Raw genomic sequence first — 27,705 nt, 5'->3', positions numbered from 1 at the left:
GCCTTTTCCTGATAAGCATGAAAATGGAAGAGCAACTTGTCCACACAACTTGTCCTGGAGAGTATTGCCAATGCACATCCTACAGCCTTCTACTGCTGTGTCCATCAGCAGAGAGAGAAGGAGGTTAGGAGCTATGCTTTGTGAATGTAATTCACTGCTACACCCCCGTAGCCCAAGAATGGCCAAAGTCTGCTGCTGAAATGTGATCCTGTCCTTCATTAAAGGAAGACCATAGGATTCTGACCAGATCGTGGATTTACCAGCTGACTACACAGAGTACATTAAACTATTACCAAAGACAGGACAGAGCCAGCATCTTTGTTTACAGAGTAATGTGTATCCACAGCAAAGCTGGGCCAGAAAGCACTGAATTCCTGTTGAATTCAGATATTCAGGGAAAAAAAAAAAAAAACACACATTAAAAGTGTATGAAGATAAATAACACATAGGTTGTGCCAAAAACAAATTGTCTGCTTCTTTCAGCTTTATCTAAAAACATGGGGAGATGGTTCTGATAGCTCATTCTAAAGGCTACAGCTTGAATTATCTGCTTTCAGCTTCCAGACATTTAGGTTCTTTCTGCTAGACTGGACATCTCCTTGGTATTCTGTACGTTTTCCATTAAGTAACTGATAGTAATAATATAAGCCACTTCTCAAACTATTTTTTATTAAATAATAAAGCCTTACATCTTTAAGATTCACACCAAAAGAATTTTCTGAAGCATATTGTTCCTTTGCTTTTTTTTATGCCCTCTTCAATTTTTCAATGTGCTTTAAGAATTCAGATGCCTGAAAATGTATTCAATATTCCAGTTTTGCTCTCCCCAGTGCTACATACAGAGTGATAAGTAAAATTTTCCTTACCTCTGTTTATGCAGGTCTTTCTTTCATACCATCCTATAATTTCTTCTATGAAATCCCATTCCAGGACATAGCTACCTTTTATTGGTTTGGGCCTACGTGCCCTGGTTCTGTAACTGCATAACTAAATTTATCATTTTAGAATGCTTTTGTTTACATTTAATATTCCATCTACATAATAATACAAATTATTCTATTTTACCATATTACCATGCCATTAGCCACTTCACATTCATATATTTCAGATAAGTGATTTTATTTTTTCCTCTAGATATTTTAAAAGCACATGAATACCATTGCAGTCATTTGTGTAAACTTTTACTAGAAATTCTGGTACTGATCTTCCACTAATGACTTTTTGGAATCTATCTGTCAATTTGTGAACCTGGTAATGAGTTTTTTGTAAGTATAATGGTATTGTTTAATTATAAATATTATATGGCATCAGTAAAATCAATTACAGAAAGCATGTCTGCGATGGGTATTTACTTGCTATTCTGTAAAAAGAACATAACCATAAAATTGGATTTCTTATCCATTAATAATGTCTATATTACAGTACTAAGCGACTACATTCCTTTCAATATTCTTTACCGTACTAATCTAACATCACATTTCATTATTTTTCTTAGAACTGATGTCAGGCTCACTGCCATACAGTCATTCCAATCACTATATCCCTCTTTTGAATGCTGGCACACTATTAGTATTATTCTAACCTCCTAGAACTTTGTCCAGCAAGATATGTTAAGAGGTTACAGTTGTAGAATGCTCAACTGACACCTAGAACTTATCTGACTTTGCTGGTGTTTTGGATCTAGCAAAAAATTGACAGAATTCATAATGAAAATGGAAAGAAAAAGCTTCAACATAGAGAATTATTCTGTCTCTTCTCAAAAAAAAAAGAAAAAAAAAATTTCTTAATGAATTTGTCTCCTTGTTGCAAAATTATCTATGCATAATCATTAATAATTTTACAGCAACTGTTGCTATTGGGATTGTTATGGTCTTTCACTACTATTGGAGTTATCTTTCGCTTAAACTACTTAGACTCCTGCTTACTTTCCTTAGGCTTGCTCTTATATTGTTATATTCCTGTCAGCATTTCGTATAAAATATCTGTCTCCACAGATGTGTATTTGCTTTCTCCATTATCTGTTCGCTATATAGATTGTTATTTCCTACTTGCTACCTTCACTTTTGCACAGAAACCAAATGGAGTTATAGCTAAGATTTTCTGCATTTTTGCGTCAGTACTACTTTGTTAAATAACACCTCCATTAAGAATTCCAGATATTCATTCATATATTTATCTGATTCCTCCTCCCAATTATTTCCAGTTACTGTTTTCTCAATTATAGAAAACTACCCATTTAGAAGAACTACCATGTGTTTGCATGTGTTACCATGTTTTACCATGTGTTCTTTGTTTGTCTACATTGATTGCAGTGAGGTCATGAAAACCCTTAAGGCAGTCATGAACTTCTGGTCCAGTAAGTTATTCATATTTATCAATTCTAATGAAATTCTATGCTAAAAGTATATCATTTTGAGTCTTTTTCCATCAGAAAACATTTTTTTTCTTTTTAAATATTTCAGCAGTGTGAAATTTCCAGTACTTAGAGCTCCCACTATATTTATTAATATGAATTCAAAATTCCACGATTTTGTGTTATCAAGAACTCCAGAATACCAGATCACACCTTCAACTAGCTTATCTCTTTTAGCTGATCTCTCTACCTTGAGGTTACATCGCATTGTTTTACAATTCCAGTAGCTCGACTACTGCCATCACTTTACAGGATTGGCTTTTCCACTCTGAGGATTTCTAGATCATCTGCTTTGTTACTAAGACACCATAATCACAAGAACCTCTCATTTTGTGAGAAACACATCTATATTTATAGAACGCTACTTCTTACACTTGGCTAATGGAGCTGGATGCACATCGCACTTGTGAAAGCCTGCAGTAATAAGAGGATTTCACTTTTGCATCAGGAGACCTCATGTTGATTCCTGTTTTTCTATGTCACCCTTTGTACCACTTGTACCTTCGCCATTTAATGTCTTCTTTTGGATACCTATCAACAACTATTACACACAAACAAAACAAAAAAAAATAATATCATTGGAATGACTCAGTGAAACAGAATCTGGATCAGTACTTCATGATGTATTCTGGTCTAATACCTGAGACAAATGAAATTACTCAAACTGAGCTCTGGCTTTTTTTTTCCCTCCATTCTGCTTTGTAAGGTTTTTCAATTCGTTCTTAAAATAGCTTATGTAGTTTAATTTAGGGAAATAAATGAGGTTACTTTCACCAAAAAAAAGTCTTAATCTGCACTTTTTCTGCAAGATGGACAATATTCAACAAACCTGAGCTCCCTTTTCTCATGAACATAATGAGACATTTCTCAGCTGAATGCCTGGAAGAGCATAGCTTTTAATGAGGGTTTAGAAAATAATAGCTAGGGGAAAAAAAAAAAAAAAAAAAAAAAAAAGAGAGAGAGAAATAGAGAAGAAAAGAAAGAAAAAATACATTTTCAATTTTAGCACATACAATTGAATAAATGCTAACTCTTAGCAAACTAGCTACAAAATAAGAAACTAGAACCATTATTTGTCACCTAGCTGTTGTTTTTTTTTTAGTAAAATGGCATATTTAAAATATACGTATACACTAAAATCACCACATGATGCTTGTAAACATATGCTAAAGCTCTGTTCTTCTTTATTTTCTGTCACAAAAGCATGAAAGAAAACATGTCCTACCACTGTTTTTCACCTTGAGCTAAACATCTGTTTATTTGTTGAGTGCTATGCTTTAAATAAACTTACTGAAAATGTGAATGAAGAAAGTCAAAGTAGCCTATTTTCACAATGAAACACAGTTGTTTCCAAAACTACTTTAATTACACGTAATTCTAATTAATGTAATCCCTACCACTATGACCTTTCCTAATTAAAAATTGTCTGTATAGACTCATCTTGAAGAATGAATGAAAATGACTTAAATTGTGAACTAAAGTGATGTAGAAACAAATTTTGACAATTGAAAACATAGTATAACAAATTCATTTTCTTAGTATAGATAAACTATGCTCCATTATAATTACTTGGGCTATTATTACAAAATTTTAATTTCTGAAGTTGAAGCAGTAGATGAATCTGCTATTTCATCACTGACCACTTTCAAGAGGTACTGATAAATGTCCAGTGACATCGGATATTCATCATCCTTTATACCTATTGTCACATATTGGGATGATCTGTGTTCAACAGCATTACATTCTATGTTCTCCTGTTGATTGCCATAAAACTCTAGACAAGAAAGCTTTAATTTCGTAAGTCCTCATCTCACAATTATCATTCAGCTTATCAAACAATGGATTTTCTATATAATTCCTGAATCGTTACCTTCTACATTATCGTTTAAATGAAAAATTAAAAACAGTAATTTTATGTCAATAATATATTTTTTGCAATGTAGAAAAATACATTACTTTTAAATATTGTCTTTTAAAAGCATTAAATACTTCATTTTGAAAAGTCAAAGTGATACATTTCAGTTTTTCACTTTCTAAAACAGCACACTATTACTTATCATTTTCTTCATTAAAAAGTTCAGTGATGAAATTCATCAAGTGTACTATATCCTGCAATCATCGCAAACTGCACTGCAAGTGTACAATAATCAAGCATTTGTCCAAAGAAAACAAAAGCATAAAAGAGGTTACAGCAAGGAGAGTGTTGATCTCTTTTCTCAGGTGACAAGTGATAGGATGCAAGAAAATGTACTCAAGTTATGCCAGAGAAGGTTTAGATTGGACTCAAGGTTGGATTGAATGATCTTTAAGGTCTTTTCCAACCTGAGTGATTCTATGATTCTATAGATATTAGGAAACATCTCTACACAGAGAGGACAGCTAATCTTTGGGACGGGGAACTGGTGGAGTCCTTATCCCTGGAGATATTTAATTGATGCATGTACATGTCTCTAAGGGATGTAATTTAGTGAAGGGACTCAGTAGGTGAGCTTGAGGGTTGGATTTGTTGATCTTGAAGTTCTTTTCCAACCTTTTATGGTTCACACAGCCTGTAATATAAATAACATGAACAATAATAAAATCCTCTCTGGTTATTCGAAGTACAGCTTGCAAAGCACTTACAGACTAAGGCATCCAGAGATGTAGTCTTCAGTGCAATATGCTCAGACCTTTCATGCCTAACCGCTAAGCATCTGATAATGTATTCTGTGTGGTGCACTCAGGTGCAAGGAATCAGGCAAAATAATTGCAATTACAACAACATTCTCATTAACAAATCAGAGACGTTGCTTTTCAAAAGCAGAACTACTAGCTACATTCTTCTGGAAGAAAAAGCCTACGTAATTAAGGTTTTAGGCAAAATTTAGGGGCTAAATTACTCCAACCAGCTTTGTAAAAAACTATAAGAACTCATTCAGAAAGCAATTTCAGACCCAGCTTTCACCCCATCATATGTATATCAGGCTTTATCTCCAAGAAATATCAGTTTGAGAGAGCATTTAAGACTGCCTTCATTCAGCCTGTGCTCCACAGATATCCCCCCGGCAAAACTCAAACATAACTCTAAGGTGAACTAAGTAGAAAGAAAACAGCCTACACTGCATTTTCTGCATCAGCTGTGGAGCTTACATAAGTCTTTACTCCTTCAAAAAATAGTTTTCAGGATTTTTCACCCTAGGCTCTTTTTTTAGTGTCTACTTTATGAGCATTAAACATCTCTGCTAGTTTATTTTTCACTTTGTTTTTATTTCCATACCAAATATTTAATTATTCTGCATCTTCTGTACATGTTTATATATGCTTAAATAACAAAGCACTAGGAAATAGTATTGCAATATAAAATCTATTTAGTATTGCAGTTAATGATTACAGCTCTACTAGGGTAAGCATAGAAGATCAGCAGTAATTGTGCCAATGCAGAAATGTAAGAAATGCTGAAGCAATGAGTGGAATAGTATTTATCTAGCTATGGAATTACAATATAAATGCAATTTCAGGAAGAGAAAATGAGATATTTACTTAGCGATCTTGTCCACAGTCTCCAAAGGGAAATGTTTTCTTGGTTTGTTAGTTTAAAAATTATTCCCTCATCTTTAAACACTGTAATTTAATATATTACAAAACCCATGTCAGACCTTTAATCAAATCCTAGCATCATCAACCATTTCAGTGATAGAATGGGTACCTATTTGATATAGAGAGGGGAGTGAAACATCAAAGAGAATAGTTCCTGTTTAATTACTGAAATCTCACTCATCAGCCAAATATACTTTTCCTCATCTCTGCCTATCTGTCTTAAAAATAGCTATTCAATTGAAGAGAAGCGTAATATATTTCAACCTGCCATCTATTTTTAGTTGCTCTTCTGCTATAAATCTTTTTAAAGAATCAGTTGTACAGATGCATCTGCAGTATATTCAATGAGAAGCTGGTGAATTCCCCATTCTTGCCACACAAGTAGTTCATTTTCCATCAGATGGAACTGAAAATGGTGACATAAGGACACAGATGTAAGGTATAGGTAAAAGATAAGTAGGATTGTACAGCCCATTACCCAAAGTTCTGCATGGAAACATGCCAGACATTTTAAAAGCACAGGGCTGATCTCAACATATTCAATTGTGAAAATGGAATCTAGAGATCCTCTACCTTACCCTTAGTTTCTTTATTCATTTTTTATGCAGTTTTGGATCAGAAACTTGTTTTTGTGCTTCAGTCCTACCAGTTTAAATTAAGAGTAAAATAATAGCAGTAAACTATACAGGGCAGGAACAGGCATTTGCAATGCAGTCTGGTATTCCTGGAACAGATACTCCATATGGTATACCAACACTTTTAGCCTTAGCATGAAATTTCTTCTATTTCTTCTGTGTGAAGCTAGATAACAAATGGGGGAGAAGGGAAGGAGGGAGAGGTGGTAATGAGGTGGACATAAAAGGGGGATTCTTAAGAGCAAAAGTTTTAATACAACTTAAGCAGAGCTCAGATGTCTTAAAAAGTCTGAATAAACAACACTGCTTGCAAAAATACAAGTGTGTAAAAACAGACAAAAGAAATGCTGTCTGATCTTTTCTTCAAGGACTTGTTACTGAACTGAGCAAGTACCAAGGTGGTATCCATCTCCAGTGATCTGATTCTACGTCACTAAGGGCTGAGCAATTTTCTCAGGGCAGCTTCAGTCATGCATCCACTCATTTTTATTACACAAACAGACAGACCAAGTAGCATAAATCTGTTAGCAAACAGTTACAACTGATACAGAAATGAATTTGCAATGTCATTCGGATCCCTTTAACATAAAATCTTGTGAAACTAGGCAAGATCTGCACATGACTAGTTCCAACTTAACACTGTAAGAATAGTGTCTCATTTCAGAAAGGAATGAAACTTTTCCAGAAAATCCACTGAAAATAAGACTGGTGTGGTATGTTGCCTTTTTTTCTGGCCCACACATCACAGTGCACACCATCTCAATATTTGGAAAATTGGCTTTCACTTAAATTTTCTGGATTTTAAAAGTCTGACTACTGTCCAGGACCTAAATAAACAGAGCCAGGCCCTTTAAGTTAATTACTCTATTTGGAAATAGAGAGATACATTCTCTTGTGAGTATAGGCTGACTGTGTTAGGGGAAGAGAACACCGAATTGGGGAAATTAAGGAGTTAATAGAGAGCCATGCCTTGGCTTCTTGCCCCAGAGACAAGAACTACATGAAAGATGGGCAAAACCAAGAGGTAGTCTGATCTTTGACACTAGTTCTCCCCAGGGATTATCTCCCATTTCTTTCCCAAAGCAGCATGGTAATCCCAATTATCAATGCTATGAGAAAAGGACTCAAGACTAAGGATGCAATCATGAGCCCATGAGAACAAAGTTCAGCTGGTTATGGTTTATTACAAGGTCTTCCTCATTTTAACGGAAGTTAGCTCTTTCTTAAGGTTAATATTGAGTTCTTACTTACTGTTACAGCAGTCAAACTCTAATAATAGCAGAGTAGTAAAAAATGAACCTATGAAAAAATATTTAATTACTAATAAAATAGAACTACACAGACTTTCCTGTGTTCCTCTTCATTAAAATTCCAATAAAATTAAGACTAAACTTAGTAAACAATTTAATGCCAAGTATATTTAATTGCATTTCTACTGTAGTTGACAGTTGATTTTAAATTAAACTGCAGGGAATAGACTCTATGTTTGTAATTGATATGTTCAAAGCTTCCACCTCAGAGAGAAGATGATATGAGCATTTATTTTGATCACAGAATGTGAGATCATACTGCGGAGAAGCGAAGAGTGGTTATTTCCAAAATAATCTAGGTGATTATTTAATAAAAATTTAAAGAATATCCAGCTTCCTTCACCAGTCCTATCATCAAATTGTCACTTTGCAGAATTCTTATAACATTTATGGAAAATTCACCTATGTGTTTCTTTCAAATCCGTATTCAAACAGAAAACAAGACCATCTAGCTCAGGAAATACGCGCAGTATCTCTGCTTTTAATTTCTGTCTTTTTTGCCATTCCTAGTAGACAAGTTGTCGTTGGCTCTTTTTTCTGTCTGATTTATTCCTTCTTATCTTCAATTTTAAATAAACAGAAGTCACTATGGATTGTATGGCTACTACCTACACTGGATTACACACAAATTGTAACACACAAGATTATCATAAGCCTAGCAAATGCTTACATGAGGTCAGCTCATCCAGAAATACATGTATGCACACAGAGAACATACTCAACAACTTTCTTTCCATAGACTTAATCAATTGTCCAGAGGAGTTCTAGGAACAAAACAAAACAAGAAAAAAACCTGAGAAGTCATAAATGCTTTGGCACAGAGAGCCAAGATTGCTTCCAAAATACATTGGAACCACTCTCAGCTGCAATTAAGTCAGTCCTTAAATTCCCACTGAAGTGGGGGAGTCCAAGTTTTTTGGTGGTGAAATGCACTTAACAACTATCACACTCATTCAGTGCAACAGAATGGTAGAGTCATCCAGCAGAGCCACAACAGATTTTCAAGAGTTCTGGCAACGCAAAACATGGGGCTTCTGAAGAATGAAGACAATCAGCTAAATGCCACAGCACCCCATCTTTCAGAAATCCCGTAGCATACAAAATGGCATATGAAAACATTGTTCCCAGGAAGGTTGAATCATAACGGTTGGTTGGGATGGGTAATTTTTCTAAGTATGTCTATCACAGTTTTGTGCATGAGAATGCAGGGCCTTGTAATTTGGAATGCCTTCGCTCTTGCATTTATTGTACTGTACTCTCCTAAATGCTCATAAAATGAGCTATTATAATGTAAATAAATGACTGGTTCTATCTAGAAGATGCATTCTAACAAAAATCTGTCCTAAAATCCTTTATAGAAAATCACTGGAAAGGTAAACATTTTATGAAGCAGATAAACTGATCTGACGTGTCTGCTTTGTATTTCTTCTGTGAAGCAAACCAACTTTAAGCGTTAAGCCACAAGGCATTCATAATTCACCAGAATTGCTCAGATAATGAAAGATATCCTTATATAAACCAAATATATTTTTATTTCTTAAATATTTGTCACCAGTACACACACCTTGACAGTCATTTGTTTGTTTCATGAATATGTAACTACAGAATCACGTCCACATCTTTTCTTCAGGTATTGATATAATAGAGAAAATAAAACAAGACCATATAACCAAGGAATTCAAGCTGACAAACATTTCCAGCTTTTCACTTTATCCCCTCCAATGATTCTATCAAGAGCCAGACAGGAATATTCCTGCAGAAAACTCAGAAACATAGGTGCACATTGAATCTATTAATTACAATGGCATAATTTCCATTATTATTCTGATTATATCATTTGTGTCCTGTGCCATTACACAAGAAATGCAAGTTTTAAAAACATCACTATAATCTTTCTTACTCATCTGAATTATTTCTTACTCTTGAAATACTTCAGTATAAAGAAAAAAAAAGGGTAAGATGGCAAGTGCAACAAAGTGAATGATGGAGTGCAAACACATGAAAAGATTGTTTATAAACAAGCTACTTCATTTTTAATTTATTGCCATCAACTTCAATTACTCAACCTTTTGATTTTGCTAATAATTTCTCTGTACTCAACTGTTATATTTCAATCACACTGTTTTCCTTATTTTGCATTACCTTCTTGCAATTTCGATAGAGATCATTGGTAAGTATATAGAAAATAATCACATCTGCACTAAAGACAAAAACCAACAGCCACTATAAGAGGTATTGTGGTTTGCTCAAGTTATGGAATTGTAATTTCAATCATTTGCACAACATGAATATTCTCTACCACTTAAAAAGTGCAAGTGCCTTGGAAAAACTTAGCCTGAAGAGCTACACCGGGCTCACTAGCCTGCTGGTGCAACTGGTCTTCAAAGGAACAGTGCTGAATGGACTGTTTCCACTGCACGTGCCCCAAATATTCTATGTACAGCTTCAATTTTAACTCTGGGATCTTTGGAGCACGTTCTTACATTGTGGACAGTTGAACAGCTTCTGTGTCTGTTCACAGACATGCAAATCCCTAGGTCCAATACAAAAGAAGCTTGTAAATGCTTGAGAGCAGAATTTCCTACATAAAAGAGAGCTACTGTCTTACTCAGCACTATGGGAAGCACTTCAAATTATTGTCTTTGAAAGGCAGAAAAGCTTTCAAAGAGGTGTGTAGCTCATTTGCAAAACCTAATCAACATTTCACCCACTGGAGTTCAGTGCTCTTCAAATCCAAATGCTCTCCAGCCTGGTACTAGCTCCAATCCTTTCTTTGTTGGAGGCAAAGGCATCAGGCTGGGAGATATCTGCTTGATTTATAAAAATTGCACGTCAAAACACAAGCTGCACCAGGAATTTTTTTTTTTTACTTTTTTTTTTTTAATGCAATTTAGCTTATCTTTCCAAGTAACTAATAAATACAATTTTGACTGTTTAAACTCAGTATGTATTTTTTTTTAATTGGCTGAAAACACAAGGATTTCTTCTAAATTCTCTCCAGACCCTCTGTTTAACCAGTCTACGTTGCAGTACTTGGCCTGAAGCACTTCTATTTTTAGCTCTAATGGAACAGTCTTAAATTGCCTATTTTCTGTTTACTAAAGTCATTGAGCTTGTTACCATGGAAACTGTGGCAAGTTCCACAGCTTAACTGTTTTATTAAATGGATTGAAGGCGCAGCTGCAAAACTTGAAAGGCCAGAACATCAATATTATACATAGCTTGAACTGCCATACGTTCCATACACTAAATGCAACGAACTAGAATCTAAGCTTTGCTATGATTTAAATCTTTAATATCTCTCTTAGTAGAGAAAAAGCGTAACCTAGATCAGAATCTGTTTTTGTCAAACTGCACTGCCTGTCAAGTTTCAGTGATTACTGTATTTGAATGGATAAATTGCAAATGATGTACACTAAGCCAGTCCCCAGTTATCAGGGCAAGACATTATCTTACAGTTGTGTTTGCACAAAGCATTTAGCTCATCATTGTAGCAATCTCATTAATTTTTGGAAATGCTATATTCTGTTAGTTTAAAAGGGAATTAAATAAATCTAATGACCTTGTCAAATGAATCTTCTTTTAAAAGTTACATCAAAGAATTAACAAAAAGCATTTTTTACATCTTTAATTAGGCATTTGAGAAAGAAAACTAAGAAGTAGAGATGTTATGAAATTATTCCTTTTCATTTCAAAGTAAGTAGGGTATGCCCTGTATTTATGCAAATGAGAGTATTTCTTATGCTTCAACTTGAGTATAACACTTAAACCAAATACGCCAGAAAATTATTGAAAATTGTTACATTCAGAAGATTTTCTTGTGATGGAATACAAAACTCTGCAAGATGAGACTGATAACAAATACAATTTTTAACACAAACCTAAGCAACATTATACAACCCCCCAAGGGATGAGAGCTAAAATAAGAATAGTGATATATTTACAGCCATAAATATTTAATGACTGATTCATCCTGTTGTAACAGAACCAAAAGCTCAAAGAATGCTTGACATTTAGAAGAATAGGGTTCTGCTTTCTTCAAGAGCTCTTGTTGGAACGGCGTTTGCATTGCTACTTTTGGTGCAAAACGCATCACAAGTCTGTCCACGTAGCTACGTCCAGTGAATATAAAACAAAAAGTAAAATGGACATTTTAAAGAAGAGATCTTTCAGAAGAGGTAATAATCTAACAAATCATTGAAAGATATATCTACTGCTGTAAGAATGCACATAATTATAGCGAGTTTGATGTTCAGTAGTTAAATTCAAGGAAATATCCTTCAATATCTGTTTGTGTAACTGGAATTAAAAAATAAAGTTTCCTTTGATTAATATATATATTTTTTTTACCTTCCTTGTGTAGGGTCTACCTTCATCTGCAACACCCACATAATTCCAGTGAAAAATCAAGAGGGGGTAGCAATGATGTTTATTATTAACTTTGAGTACGTAACAGATGAAGAGAACATTGCATCTCCTGAGAAGTGCAACCCAATATTGCCATCCAAACTTGTAAATCGTAAGTAACACAATGAAAGTTGTCTGCTTACCTCTACTGTTAGCTGAGACAGTAATTAACTTGAGGATACTAACAACAGAGATACAGTGCAGTTCTATTGCCTGATTCATTTAGGATACAAAACTTACAAAAACAAAACAAAAATTTAGCAGGCCTGCTGTAGAGTTGGCAAGATAATCTCTCAGATCGTTAGTAGTACTAACATAATTGAAATAGGATATAAAAAAAATCATAAAATGGAAACATTTCACAGAAGTGCAATACCCTCACCAAAACTTCATCTGAAAAAGTGCAAAAATGCATTATAACAAAAAATATTTAACTTTAGCATACTCAAAACTGAATATTTCTACTTTTCTTTCCAAATAAAAAATAGTTTGAAGAAGATTTGATTATCTTGGATTAGCAAATATCCCCAGAAGTTACACCAGAATTATACATCTTGATTTTAATCAAAGTGAAGTATTTTGATTGGATTAAAGGAAGCAAGTTTTTTGGGATCAGCTTTTGTTTGCATTCATTCTTGAATGAAAGAATTGTCAAAGTTAGAAAACTCCACAAAAGTCCACTTCTTACATGGTGAACAGTGTAGCTTTCTGCCCCACTATATGCAGAACGGGTGCTCTTTTTCTGACCTTCATTCACTATGCACAGCAACAGCACATGATCCTTCTGCTTTGCATCTTCACACACATACCCTGCTATCACTCCCAGATCCCCAAAACACACCCTCATTTGTACAAGCTTTTAGTAAAGCACAGCATGCTCTAACAGTGAATGTTAACACTCTCCCCAGTCTGGTTGGCTCAGCAACAGCTGGAAATACCTTTTCACACTCTAATAATCTTTAACGCTGGTATGATAAAGGGACCTGGAACCTAAGTTTTCAAATCAACACTTCAGCTTTCTGGAGATAGAAAGCAAAGATGGTTACAATCTGCAAGAACAGAGGGGAGAATTTTCTCATGGTAAGCACTGCGTGCTACCTTAAGTGATTCTACTAATTGTTATAATTTCACTTATATTGAGAAGATTTGTGAGAAGCAAGCCTATAGCACTGCATAACAGCATTATCAGGTTCTTCCCATTCTTCATAATCTAAACATCCTGCACTGTGTCTTCTGCACAAAATGAGTAAGGTGTCATTCAAAGCTCTATGAAACCAAAAATTACATAAATTGGCCCCAGTGTTGTGGAAATATTCACATTTTAAAAGCTTGCAGTTTACCTCTATAATTAATGGGGATTGCCTACAAAGCAGTATTATCATCAAGTCTGAGGAAAGAGCTGACTGGATCAGTTCAAATGGGCAAGAGTAATTCCAGCTACAGCTGTACAACTGTGCAAGGGCAGTGGATATAAAATTATGAAATGTTACTATTGATGGAAGCTAACAGAGCTATTGTTAAACATCAAATGCTTTTATTAATGTTCCTTACAATAATAATTTGAAACTCTTAAAAACCTAAAATCTTGGGGTTTTATACTTTTCCTTATTCTGTTCTTTTAAAATTGCTACATTTCTTAACAGCTCAGGAAAACAAAGTGTTTTCTGGTAACATTATGGTAAAAAGCCAGTTAAAGAATATCAGAAGAAATAATAAAACTGCATGAGAAAAGGAAAAAAATTACATGAAGTAAACCCCACTTGTATTTGTTTCTATTTCAGGATGCCATGATTTTGTGCATTTTGAATATTTTACTTCCTGGTTTAAAATAACACTTCCTGGTTTTGTAACACAGTAAGACTCTCCAGTTGGTTTGTGCTGACAAAGTAGAAGGTAAAAGACCTAATGGGGAAAGAATTAAAAAAAAACCTCCACGTCCTGAAAAAGAGCTGCTTTCTGTCATCTCTGATACATCAGTATACACTTTTCAAGTGTTGTCACTTGCCATATTCTAAAGTAAAAGCCGCTAAAGAGGACATCCACACACACACAAAAAAAAAGCACTTAGTCAAAACATCCCTTTCTTATTTTACAGTAGTTATGCCTGATATGCACTCATCACCATGCTGAGCACACTTTAATAATACAACTAGTCGGAAATCCTTGGCCCATTTAAAACTGAGAAAGTTCAAAGTGTAAATGAAGGGAAGGAAAGGTGACTTAAACCATTTTCTGCTAGTGAGTTCAGCCAGATGCCAGAAACTGGCATGAACTACAGCAGGCATGTGGCTGCTCCTACTTCCACCCAGTCACTTTTGTTGTCAGAGCAGACTGTTATGTGGGCAGGATGGCAGTACAACATGCTACACAGCCAAAAAATCTTCTCTGTAGATAGGATTCTCAAGAAAGAGGCCAACTTGAACAAAGTTTCCACAAAACCTTGAAGATATTGTGTACTGGCTAATAATATATTTGAACTAAAACAAAAAAAACCCACAACCCTGAAATTCAAAAGAGACAGAGTCCATTTAGGCAATTAAAAGAGTCAAAAAAAAAGATTTTCTTTTTAATCGGTCATATTCTCAACATAAAGAAAATGCAAAAAGCAGATTCTAGAATGAAGTTTATTTTTCGTCTTGTTCTAATTAGAACATGAAACAGCAGGTAAAGCAGGAGACCTGTTTTCATCAGATTACATACAAAATGGGCAGTAATGAGTACTGGTTCAGAGAGGGAAAAGAAACAGAGTTCTTAAAATTCAGCAACCAATTTGGAAAATAAAAATAGAAATGGAATAACCAGCCACATAACAAGTGCAATGCATTTCTAACAAACAACAGAGACAAGCAACAGCTAATGATAAAAGAAAAGATTTCAGATTGCATTAGCATCTACTACCCAGAAGAACACAGATCATGAAAGATTCCTTTCCAGAGTTCCTTAGACTGAGTTTTCTCATATTATAATGTCTTTTCAACATAAAAGAAAATAAAAATTTCTGAGTCAGGTTGCAAAAGAAAAGTACTAAAATGTGAACAGGAAACAAAAACAGTTATTTTCCTAATAAAAAAAAAATCTCACACTATCAGTTTTTGTCTAGTTGGTTTATTATGAGTTTATCAAGTGTAAGCAAAAACCTCTTTATTCTAGAAGCAGCTACCTTGCCAGATGCAGCCAGCTGTTTTGAATGAGACAACTTACAATGGGGCTCCCTAAGACTGAAGGCAAATATATTCAAAGAAAAAAGAGCTTTTCATGCCATACACACAGTGCAGTTTGTTTCTGAAGGCTTGTACACAGAAAGACTACAACCTGTAAATGTCCGGTGAACAAATGGCTAATACAGCCAGGTTCTGGTTCACCATCGTACCTGGCAGATTACAGTAATAGATTTAAGAAAAAGTGCACTAAATTTCCAGGAGTCTGATGACTGCACCTGAGTATAAATAATTTTATTTCTAGTCTGGTACTCAAGAGCTCCTGTCTCAGATGCAGCAAAAGCCTGAATAGGCAGTAATGTGAAAAGATATTGGCTTCACAAAGGCTTTAAAAAAAATCCTTTCAGCTGATCCTTTATTCGTCCTTGCAAGAATTTATTATTTTTCTGTGGTAGTCTGACTAATGCTCCTGCAATGAAATAGCTAAATTATGAATACTCCTAGCATGCAGCAAACCTGTAAATGATTACTGAATCACAGCTAATGACTTTTCACTCTTCTGTTACATTGTTTCTGTGCTTTACCACTATTCTATTTTTCAAGGTAAGTCACTGCACTAGTAAATGAAAAAAGACTTTGTTCACATATAAGTTTCCTTTAGGGGGGGAAAAAAAAAAGTCAGATCTCAATGTTTAAACTTCTAAAAACTTAATTTAATGCCTTATCCATCCAATCTGTATATTCAGAGAAGTTAGGAAATTTCTTCTGTAGACATAATTGGGAACATACCTTTCCAATAAGGATGTTTTTGTACAGTGTGCTATTAAAGTGAGACAAAGTGATTTCTGCTATAGATGTCTATTTATTATCCAGTAGCTCTAAATTCTGTCTCATTTACAGATACGAGAATTCTATTCATTCTTATTCATGGTTTTTAATAACCTTGTTTGCTTTTTATGTTGCCTTTTCTTAGGTCATGTAAATGTTTTATAATTACAGAAATTAAATTCCGTAAGCAAAATTTAAGTATTTTTACTTCATCCCACTTCACTATATTTGTGAAGTGTTTGAAGGTATAAACACCTACTTTTTAAACAATATGGTAAATAGCATTTAAGTGTTAAGATCAAAAGTTTTGAGCTACATAAACCCTACAGGATTGTTTGTACAAAACCAGCTAGTTCTTATGGGTTATTCTCTGCCACAAGTGGTAAGTTAACATTTGCCTGAAATTCACTGTGATCATAAAAACTGAATCCCAGAAGTATTGGTCATAAATTCACAGAAATCAATACATTCGCCTAAGTTACATAAAATGTTCAATTCCAGCTGAAATAACAAAGTAGGATATTTAGCAAAACATTCCCAGAAAGAGAACTTGTCCCTTTTAGACTCACTGTTTAAAAAAAAAAAAACAACTGTAGGTATTCTACAATAAATACATTTTATCCTAGGATAGCAGAAAATCCTTTTTACTAGTCTGCCAGACTACTGGTAATATCTGCTAACTGAAATGGTCCTGACATAAGAATTCCTGTAAGTTATGTCATACAGACTTCAATAAACCATTTTTCAAGTAAGTACTGAAATAATTTTTGAGTTTAAATATTGCTTTTAAATCATCCAATGTAAGTGTCCGATTTTATTCCCAAACCTGTCAAACATTCCAGATTGTCACATTCATCTACTCAATGAGTCGGATGAGGAATTTTCAGGTTTAAGGGACCAGTGGCATAAATTAACTCCCGGCATCTGACTCTGCTCTCCACAGCTGTGAAATATTTTGTGCCTCTAATGCTAGTCTGATAATTGCAAGAGATCAAAATTTGTCATGACAAGGATTGGACAGAAAGTCTTCCCACTCACAGAAATTCAGAGCTCTGAGGACTGAATTCTATATGAAGAATGTAGTTATAATTTTTCTACTCAGAATAGACTCGTGGGACTGTAACATACAAATATGCACAAAACGGAAAAAGCTGCTTAGGACTGCGGTTCCATTTTTTTCATTTTCTGCCCTACAGCACAATGTTTTGGTGGCTTTTTTTTTTTTTTAATGACCTATATGTGATTTTTCTAGCATTTTTACTCTGGTCCATACTAAAGCAAAACTCCCAGTAATACGTAGACTGAAGAAGCTAATCAGATGAGATAATGTCATCACGAACTCTGTTCATTTAAGTCCCAAACATTTTGACTAGCTTGGAGAACCAAGCTATAAATTAATATTGATTCCCCAATACATTGTTCATTATCTCATGGGAGAAAGCTCAGAAAGTTATTTGATTAAGCACATAATCTCATTTGGTCAAAGACAGTTATTTGGGGATTACTTTATTTCTGCCTTATTTTATCACTTCAAAAATCTATAAGCCTATTAAATACACCCCAGAATAATTTTTCTTTCTGTTATGCAAATGAGAGGATCTGCTACATATTTTCTTATACAAAGTTGAAACAAAAAACACTATTAGTACTAATTAATAAAACTTTTCAAAAAGAAAACCCTAAAAGGTGCTTATCCTTGACAAAGTTTGGCTTTATACTGATTCTAACAATGGAATTACAACACAGAAAGAATGCTCACTGCATTCACTGAAGTTAAATAAAGCAAGCACAACTGAAATTCAAATTGTATCTTTTAAGTCAAAGAATGAACTCAAAAGTCAGACTTTCTTTTCCTGTCATGCAGAGCACTTTGCTGTATTAGTAAGCATAACAGTATAGTAAGAGATAAGCATACATTTTTTCTAAACGTTTTTTTGGACAATAAATTTATCATGAAACACTGTATGTTCTTTGATGCATAGGCACTTGCCACACCAAACATCACACGTAACAGCAATATTAACTCCTGACCTTACCCAAAATGAACTGAGGAGTTTTTCCAGGGTCTTAGTTTTAGCTGCAACACCAAAAAGCAAATTCATCCCAAGTGAGAGCTAATCAAGAAAAATTGTGACCGGAAAAACAAAAGTTTCTAACTAGTCAACCAAAAGGATAGCTCTGGCAACTCCAATATCACATATATAATTTGCCTGCAAATTACAGTGAACGTTAGGTGACATGAGGCAGTGTGGAACTCTTTGCAAAGGAATAAAGCCAGACAACAATCAGCAGTAAAGCTGACAGAAGTACCTCCAGTATTTTCTCTTCAAAGTACTCCAAAACACCTTATCAACATTACACACTTTAAAATAAATGAATCATTTTAATCTTCTTTTACAGGCAGAGAAATACTAGTGTGGTGGCTAAATTTCCTTTACTCATGGTGGTTATTTCCGGGACTCAGACTAGAAAGGAAGCTTTAGCCCCTGTAATTAACTGTTTGTATTACAGCCTCTCCCAGCTAGAATCACAGCCCTATTGTGCCATATCTTGCATAAACGGTCAACAATAGAAGGCAATCTCTGCTTAAAGAGGTTGCAAACTAAACAGAGGGAATGACACAGCTTTCAGTAGCTTTCAGTGGAGATAACTCGTGCAGACAGAATGATAGAAAAAGGAACAGAAACTGACAATAAATAGGCTGTGCGGAGTCGCTGCAAAATTTCCTCTTGCTATTTAAACAGATAAGTACGAGAAGTGAGCATGAACAAGATTTTTGACGTAGACCTAGGTGGTCTCCTCCAGTGATATATTTTTATTCTTTTTTTTTTTTTAATTGTTATTTTAAGCAGATCTACCTATTCATTCTTTTCATGGCATTTAAAAGAGGTGTATACTGCGAGGAAACTGGAAGGCCAGAATAATGATTTTACAAAGTCATCTCAGTTATAATACGTACCCTCAAGAAAGTATAAAGGCACTCAGTTTTGCATCATTCTCTAATAAAATAATTAAGACATTTCTGTATTATACATAATTAGTATTGGCATAGAGAACTTTACACATTCGTGCACTAAGTTAAATTAAATTAGACATTAATCTCAAAGAGTGAGAAATTAAAATCAGAGTATCTCAGACTTAAGATGACTCTACTAGATAGAAAATATTTAAATGGATTTGACAATCTCTCAGATGGACAGGAGATTTTAAGTTAAGCAATCAAACTATAAATAAAAACATGCAACTTCACCACCATAGTGCCTTATTTCTCATGTGTAGAGTTCTGTCATAGATGCTGGACTATTTTAAGGAGCATAACACTTGGGCAAGCGGGCATTTCAAAGACATGAAAGCAATTGGCAGAGTCATGAGACATGTAGTGAGAGCAGTTCTTCCTATGGAGAAGTGAAATATGTGAGCCCTACAAGGAATCTGAAACTTCTGAGGTCATATCCTGAACAAGAGTTGTCAAAAAAGCCTATTCTCCCTGAAGAGAGTGAATTATTCAACTTCTCAGCAACTTTCTTCCAAACAAAAATTGGCATTTCCTATCAAAGCAATGCTCACTAAGAAATTAGATGTTCTGTTTCACTATAAGTAGCATATTAGCCTGGATACAGCCACTTCAGTTCCCTGTCTGTATTAGCAAGCCATAAAGCTTAGCAATTGGAAATACACTGATCTATGTTACAAAACTGAGTAATTATCGAAGTTCTTCTTAATGGAATAGTTTCTAAGTTTTTCAAATAAAAAAGATCATGTACTTTTAGATCAATTCTTCTGCAGATTATCTATATTGAACGTTAATTCAGTCTACTGAGTTTGCTTGTAAAAATGTGCAAAATTTGATATTCAACCCTCTTTTCTTAATAGTCTGTTTATATTCTGAAAACTTTTCTTTTTAAGCCAAAGCTTTTTGTAAATCTAGTTTAATTGTATTTCAGATGGTAACAACCTTTCGAGTGGCTCTTCTTCAGGTAAATCTATCTTCTAAAATTCTATCTACTAATGCCCTGTTATTGCTTTGTTCTGTTTCTACTATTTCAGTACCTCATTACATTTTACATAACTCTACAAGAGCATAAGTCAAAATATGGCTTTTGCCTCCACTTTCTGAATACTTATTTCTGCAAAACTATAGATATAACAACTGAACTATTAAATTTAGTATAATTATATGAGATATAAAATTCAAATGTAGCAATACTTCTCAAGTTATTATTGCTAGAAGTTCTTATATGAAGAACATAACGTTTAATGCATGAAAGGAAACACATTGTGGTATTTAGCAGTGATATATAAATTTGCTATTAAAACATAAGGAGTACCTCAGGCATCCTGTCTCAGACAAAAACAACATTAAGTACTCTATGAAGTCTGGTAACTGAGATGTAGGGTTGAGTTCCTTAAGAACTTGATTTAATGCATGAAATGAATTATTTCTCCTATCTATCAGAACCACCATAGTCTCAGCAAGATAGTGTAATACTATGCTAAATGAATAATTAATGTTCATACAATATATATTAATATTTATTGATAGTTGCTTTATTTCACAACAGTTATTTACATTTTTCTTCCTTTTCACTTTTATCCAATAAATAAAGCCACAAAAACTAAAATGAAAGACTCACATTTGTTTTCATAAAAGTTAAGCAATTATAAGCACATCATAATGAATAAAAGGTAACATAATTATATCTCTATCAACAAACAAGAAGACAGATAGACAGTTAACATCTTTGGACATGAACTTCATAGTATATAACCATTCTTCCTTTTCAGAGAGACCATGAACACACCTACATTCCCTAGTCAGCCAGACACAGCATAGCCCTATGTGTAGCCAATAATTTTACCCCCTACACATCTTACAGCTTGAAAAGCTATGTTTTGTTAGAACACTTCATAGGTGTACTTCTAAACAGGAAGATCTTGTATCATATTAATCTCAACACTACTTTTTAGGATAAATACAGCCTGAAGCAAGCAAATGTGCTATCACCATCAAAAGATAAAATAACTTCCACTCACAGAGGAACATAAAAATGACTGCTGATATTGAGAGTTCAAATGCAAGCTTAAGTTTTAGCGAAAACTAAAAAAAAAAATAAAAAATAAAAAATAAAAAATAAAAAAATGAAATGCCAAAATTAAAGTAGATTACACCAGAGGATTCAAAGTGTCTGCAGTAGCTGAGAATTATAAATTTAAGCTTCTAAAGTTAATAATTGGATATGCTTTCCTTTTCTGACTAAGAAAAAAAAGAGACCCAGTCAATGAAGATTATTTAATGAGCTGAATAAAAAATGATCCACTGATGTATGCTCCTCTACATCTGGGGGGAAAAAAAAAAAAAAACACTATAATTGGCTTCTGCTGTAATTCTGTCCTTAGGCTTGCTGAGCCCAGACTGACGGCAGCATCACGTGCCTCAGCATTTCCACAGTTACGTTCAAGTATGTGCTGCTATTTAAGATTGCCAATGTTCAGGAACTCCATTTCTCAAGAGCAGTTGATTCTGTTGCAACAGTTACTTGATTACATTTCCAAACCTTTGAGCTGAAATTCAGTAATTGCTCACGTACATATTGTTGACAACCTATATCCTCAAAGTTCCTTCATACTAGTCACTCAGCTATCAAAAAATCTTTCAAGATGGAGGTGACTGCTCCCTTTGTGAAAGTAATTTTGTTCACTGTTTCGAGTAGATTCTGAACAAAAGTATAGTAGAATTAACTCCTACTCTGGAGGACAGTTTATCACAGCCAACTTACCACTCTTGCCAAGGAAGTCTCCCTCTGTTAAGAACAGGGAGCAATCATATAATGTGATAAATCAATCCCAGACCTGATTGTCAATACCTTACCATAGTTACATTTTGATCCTGAATACAGGTTGCTCATTTTAGTTTGGGCCTTTAGCCTAGGACAATCATCATCATACCAGGAAACAGTTCTAAGAGTTTCTGCACCTCACTTGGTTTATCTTGTGCAAACTTTTTATGCATGGAGCTCCTTTGCTTTGTTTTGGGAAAGTCTAAATCTTTGTTCATGGGGCAGGGAATTTGCAATTCATGACTGAAGTTTGTAAAAGTTTTTAGAACAAGTTTCTTTGCCTTTTTTTTTCTGCCATGAAATTCTCCAAGACATTTCTTAGTCTTTAAAAATGGCACACCTTCACTTAATACCATTAAGTTTTCCATTAATTCCATTAATACCATTGATTTCCCTTTACCAATTGGAAATTAACATTTCCAATTTCAACTGTTGTGGTAAAGCATGGTTATCAATTTTTCTTGTTTTCCTACTTGTTTTTTTTTTTCCCCACAGAACTATTATTAATCAAAATGTTATCTTTCAGCTTGAAACCTTCATTTCTCTTTAATTCTTCAATATAAAACAGTGAAAATTTCAAAAGGGAAGCAATTTTGAAAAGTTTTTTTCTTTACATATTGAGAACAAAAACACCTTTCCAAATATACATTAGAGGTAGAAAGCCAGATAGCTTTTAATAAAACACACAAGCATTGCTTTAATATATTAAGCTCACCCTATGTGTCTTCAATGGAATCAGATATTTCAGGATATTTCGTATATACTTTCATTCAATGCCATTTTTAAGGTCTGAGGCAATAGATTTTTTGTATGTTCTATCTAGGGCGGTGAAGTTCCCTATTTCTCTAAGAACTTCAAAGTCCACACAAATCAAGCTATGACAGACCATAACTATAAAAATTTTACCTTAAAAATATTGATGACACTTATATTTTAGGTTCCATGAATTCTAAATATCTTCCGACCTTTGGTCTCCCAAAATATGAGACAGAACAAAAGAGTCTTTCAGAAGACAAAAAAGTTTATTTGGGACTTCGCAGATAACTATGCCTGCCTACAGTTTAGAAGCGTCCTCTCTAACTGGAAGTGCATTTCTGGACTGGGTTCTATTGTTTAGAAACTTTAGAAAAGGTTAGCTGAGCTAGCATGGAGAATAAATACAACTAACTTATTACATCAGTTGCAAATTAGTTATTTAGTAAAGCAAGATTTGAAAGGAAAAGGTGGAATCTAAGCCTGGAACTGTGGCCCTGACTTAACTGCTTTTAACAAGCCACAGTTATACAAACTGATTCAGCATTAAGAAGAATTTGGCAATCTGCTTTTCACCTTCAATAAAACATAAGGATTTTCATGTAACATCATTTGTATATTCATAACAGACATCATTATATCTCAAAAAACTTTCAGTATTACAGAACAAGATAAATCTCCTCAGACATGATATCTACAGTGCTGGCATTGTCCACTTCTGAACAAAAGATTTCATCCCATATACACTATGCCAGGAAGCCTCCATTGAGTCTGCTGGTCAGTACTGGGACATTAGGCCTGGGGCCATGAATTTTGTTTCATGCCAACTTGTATTACTACTGGGCTAAGCAATGAAGTGTGATGTAAATTAGATAAATTCTGAAGGGGCTTTCTGATAGTTTTAGCCACAGTACTACAGGAGAGCAACTGAATGTTCAACACATATAGCTCATTATCCCTAACCTGAATAGTATTCCCCAAAGGATATTCAAGTTAAAATTAAAAGCCCTCTCCTTTTTAAGATCATCTATTACAGTTTATAGAAGAATAGGGAAAAGTTATTCATTTAAGTTTTTAATTTCATGCCCAAGAATCTCAGCAAGAAGCAGCATTCTCACAGCAGATTCTTTCCAGCTCAGCTGCAGTTAGACAGCTGAATCAGTAATGCAGTATAACATGGTCATATTAACCTGGTGAAGCAGAAAAGACCATCTGCACCACCATGAATGTAACTAGATCAGAGTGCCAGCAAAAAAAAAAAAAAAAACAACCCTTTAACAGCAGCTAAAGCCATAAAATCTTATGAATGATATTTTTAAGATTAATGTAATTGATTAAAGTTAAAGTATTTGTTTTACCTTTTATACAATAAGCTTCCAAAATTGATCTTTTCCAACTCATTTATATGCACATTCAAAATAAAATATTTTTAATATACTTCAATGATTTCAACTGTTAAAAATTTAAGTATACTTAGTAAATCAGAAGAAGTATGCATGCTCCTGAGGTCCATACCACCAAATATCGATGTGTAGATTGAAAATTGGCACCTCTACGTGCTATCAATGAACTCGCTATCTACTGCACTGCTGTGTTAGTATATTCATTAGAGTAATAGATTTAATACTAAACATTTGGAATAAAGTGGGTGGTTTTTGTTTTTTGTTTGTTTGTTTTCAGAAGATCCCTCACTGAAGTCATGAAACAAAAGGAGGGAAATTGTTACATGGAATCACATTTTAATATAGGGAAAGGTCAAAATGAATGACCAGATTTCTTAAGATGTAATCAGCAGAGACACACAGAGTCCTGTTAAATTCATTTTCAATTCTTTGGAGAATGAAGGTTAGAGTTTGCTGATGTCATAAAATTAATCAGAATATGATGTGAGATTTGCAGACATCCCACACCAAATTACTGAAAGGCCAAGTGATAAAACAGTGAATTATAGATTATTTTTATATCTGTAAGAAAAGTCACTCTGCTAACCTCTAAGAATGGGAGTAGCTCATACCACTGCCAAAAGTTACTATATTAGAAATGAAAAGGAGCTAAGAGTAAGGGTGCTCACAGGTACACAAAAATTTTAATATAGCTTAGTTATACTTGCATTCATCAAGGAGATCAAAAGAGATACATAAGGAAACTAGCACCTTTGACAACTTGCTTGCTGTAGAACTATTGCAAGAAGTGGTTCTTGCACTGTTTTACATAAATTATGAGAACGTTTGACATAGCATACTTTCCAGAGCAAAGTACAATTCTGTTTCAAAAGCACTGAGACAAATTCATGGAAGAAAGTTACATCAAACATCAATGATCTGAGCTCAAAACAATCTGTGGATCAAAAGAAATTTCTAAACTGCCAACATCCAGGAATTGAATAAATAAACTAGAAGAAATACAACAACTGAGTTGTCCTTAAATTCCTTCTCCACTCATCCACGTTCAGAAACTATCAGAGGTCCTACACTACAAATCCTACCTCCTCAGTGGCCTTCAGTATAGCAACTTTAGGCTTTATACAACTTTTCCTTTAAGAGTCAGACACTCTCATTCATTCAAAATTCAAGTTAAATTCAGTAATATATATAGCACACTCTGAAATGTTAAATGACTGAGCTGTGATCAAATGTGTTGCATTAACTTACGTACAAGCATCAGCTAATTATTATCTCAAAACACTTCAGTAAGAAGTGAAAAATCTCAGTGCTAAATATTAACGAATATTAGCTAGCTTCAAAGAGTGGTAAAACTAACTGAATAGAATGAAATCTTATCTCAACAGAATTTCTTATCCTAATAAGTAGGAACAGCAAGACATTTTGTGATGTTCTCTGAGAAAGCATACTCATAGTGGAAAACACATTGCAGAATAAGTAACAAGAAACAGTTAGTTAAGTTCATGTTTCTGAAATGACATCTGATCCATTCAGTTATTTTATTTTGCTACTGTTTCTTTATAATTTCTTCCATATTTTGCTGTGTCTTCTGTGCATTAGAAGTCCTAATACCATCTGAATTATATTACGCAGTTTTCAAGTATTCGCTGCCTGGATTTGTTGTTTGTTTTATGGGAACAATCTGAGAAAACTTTACATTTCTTACTCTGTTTTTTCAATTTATAGCATTTTACAATTACTCTCAGCTACAGCTATTTCTTACTGCCACAAATTTTGTTCACTTTACATGCATTCAGCATAGCCTACTGCACAATCAAAAAGCATACAGACACGTAAAATCAACTGGTGTTCAGAGTATTAGCTTAAGTAAGATTATCGCAACAGGAAGATAATAAATGGAAAATGCTTACCGATGTTGTAGGCTTGCAATATTCTCCACAGTTAGTGATCTCTAGGAAGAGATCCTTCCTTAGTGGCAGTCAGCACTTAAATGGGATCTAGGAAAGGTGGAGCCAGGCTCCACCCCTTCCAGTACCACAGGTGAATTACTTCCACCTGTGCTCCGTGGCTGACTCATTGCTTGCCTCAGGTGGTCAATCAGAAGTTCAGACAATGATTCAGCAGTTCCCATACACCTACCACATCATTTAATGTACCAAGCCCAACTAAGCCTACATCTACAAAAATGCGCAAAGATGCATGTACTGTATGGATGCAACAGAGGGTTGGAAGCCACATCATTCAAAATAAGTGCTTCATTTAAATATAAAAATATAGCTGTTGAAAACAATAATAGCAATACTAATGCTCGACTTATTTTTCAGAAGGGTTAGCTCTGTTAAGTTTGTAGCCAATGAATCAATAAATCAGTATCACAGTTTTAAGCACAAGGAATTCCACTAATAATAAGATCCATAAATACCTGTTTCAGGATACATCCACAAAGCAAAGTAATCCAGTGCATATATAGCCTTATACAAATACACAGATTTAAGCCAGAAAGAACCATCAGAATAGATCATCTTATTTGTTATAAAGCAGACCATAGAATCAATGCTTATTCTTTTTCTGAGCTCATTAGCTTAGATTTGACTGAAATATGAAGTCCTCTGGAATTTAATAAACCTCCACATCATTTACATATCCCAATGCAAATCACTATTAAGAATAGGTTAATTATTTATAGATGTTATTATGCCATCTCAATTTGTGTAAAAAAGATTAGCAGATTTCGATGACAAGAACCTAACACAATCTTTTCTTTGTTGTTGTTTTTAATATATTTACATGTAGGCAAACTTTTTGGGTTCCGGTTACCTGGATTGAGACTTTTAACATATAGAAAACAGTCCTTACCACAAGAGGACCCCGATGCAGTGATAATCGACTCATCTAAGCACAGCGATGACTCAGTGGCTCTGAAGCACTTTAAATCACCTACAAAAGAAAGTTGTAGCCCTTCAGAAGTGGATGACACAAAAGCACTGATTCAACCAAGTAAATGTTCGCCTTTGGTTAATATATCAGGACCTCTCGACCATTCATCACCTAAACAGCAATGGGACAGACTTTACCCTGACACGATACAGACAAGCAATCCACTAACCCATTCCAGATCAAAGGAAAGCATTTGTAGCATACGGAGAGCATCTTCAGTACATGACATAGAAGGATTTAACGTCCACGCGAAGAACATTTTTAGGGACCGTCATGCAAGTGAAGGTATGGTAGAAAAATCAGTCAGTATTCTGTCTTTCATTAAGAGAGATTTTTACGATTTTTTGCAGTAATTATCAATTTGTAAGCAAAACTACACATTCTCATCTATAGACATCCAAAATCACAATAAAAATATTAAGGGAGAAAATAAGCCAGTTTGGGGAGT

The 27,705-nt window shown here is 34.3% G+C and overlaps 1 protein-coding gene and 1 long non-coding RNA gene across 6 annotated transcripts in view; one reads left to right on the top strand and one right to left on the bottom strand.

Moving 5' to 3' along the window:
• Window positions 1-27,705, top strand: part of KCNH7 (potassium voltage-gated channel subfamily H member 7) — a 211,390-nt gene that overhangs the window by 113,894 nt on the left and 69,791 nt on the right. For 3 of the 4 annotated variants that reach the window (XM_048954019.1, XM_048954017.1, XM_048954016.1), the window contains exons 3-5: window positions 12,298-12,453; window positions 20,272-20,304; window positions 27,114-27,542. In XM_048954019.1, coding sequence (XP_048809976.1) covers window positions 12,298-12,453; window positions 20,272-20,304; window positions 27,114-27,542 — 618 coding nt within the window. The remainder of the gene's footprint in view (window positions 1-12,297; window positions 12,454-20,271; window positions 20,305-27,113; window positions 27,543-27,705) is intronic. The other variant, XM_048954018.1, reaches the window with a different exon arrangement.
• Window positions 1-27,705, bottom strand: part of LOC125697196 (uncharacterized) — a 62,395-nt gene that overhangs the window by 32,045 nt on the left and 2,645 nt on the right. Inside the window, exons 2-3 of one of the 2 annotated variants that reach the window (XR_007378728.1) lie at window positions 27,177-27,257; window positions 4,462-4,962 (exon numbers count right to left, since the gene is read on the bottom strand). This is a non-coding gene — a long non-coding RNA (uncharacterized LOC125697196). Of the gene's footprint in view, window positions 1-4,461; window positions 4,963-27,176; window positions 27,258-27,705 lie in introns of those variants that run through there. The other variant, XR_007378727.1, reaches the window with a different exon arrangement.

This window comes from Lagopus muta, chromosome 8 (assembly GCF_023343835.1).
Source record: "Lagopus muta isolate bLagMut1 chromosome 8, bLagMut1 primary, whole genome shotgun sequence".
In the NCBI taxonomy this organism is placed as follows: Eukaryota; Metazoa; Chordata; class Aves; order Galliformes; family Phasianidae; genus Lagopus; species Lagopus muta.
Note: the sequence above shows the minus strand (reverse complement) of the source record. Positions and strands in the feature narration are given on the sequence as shown.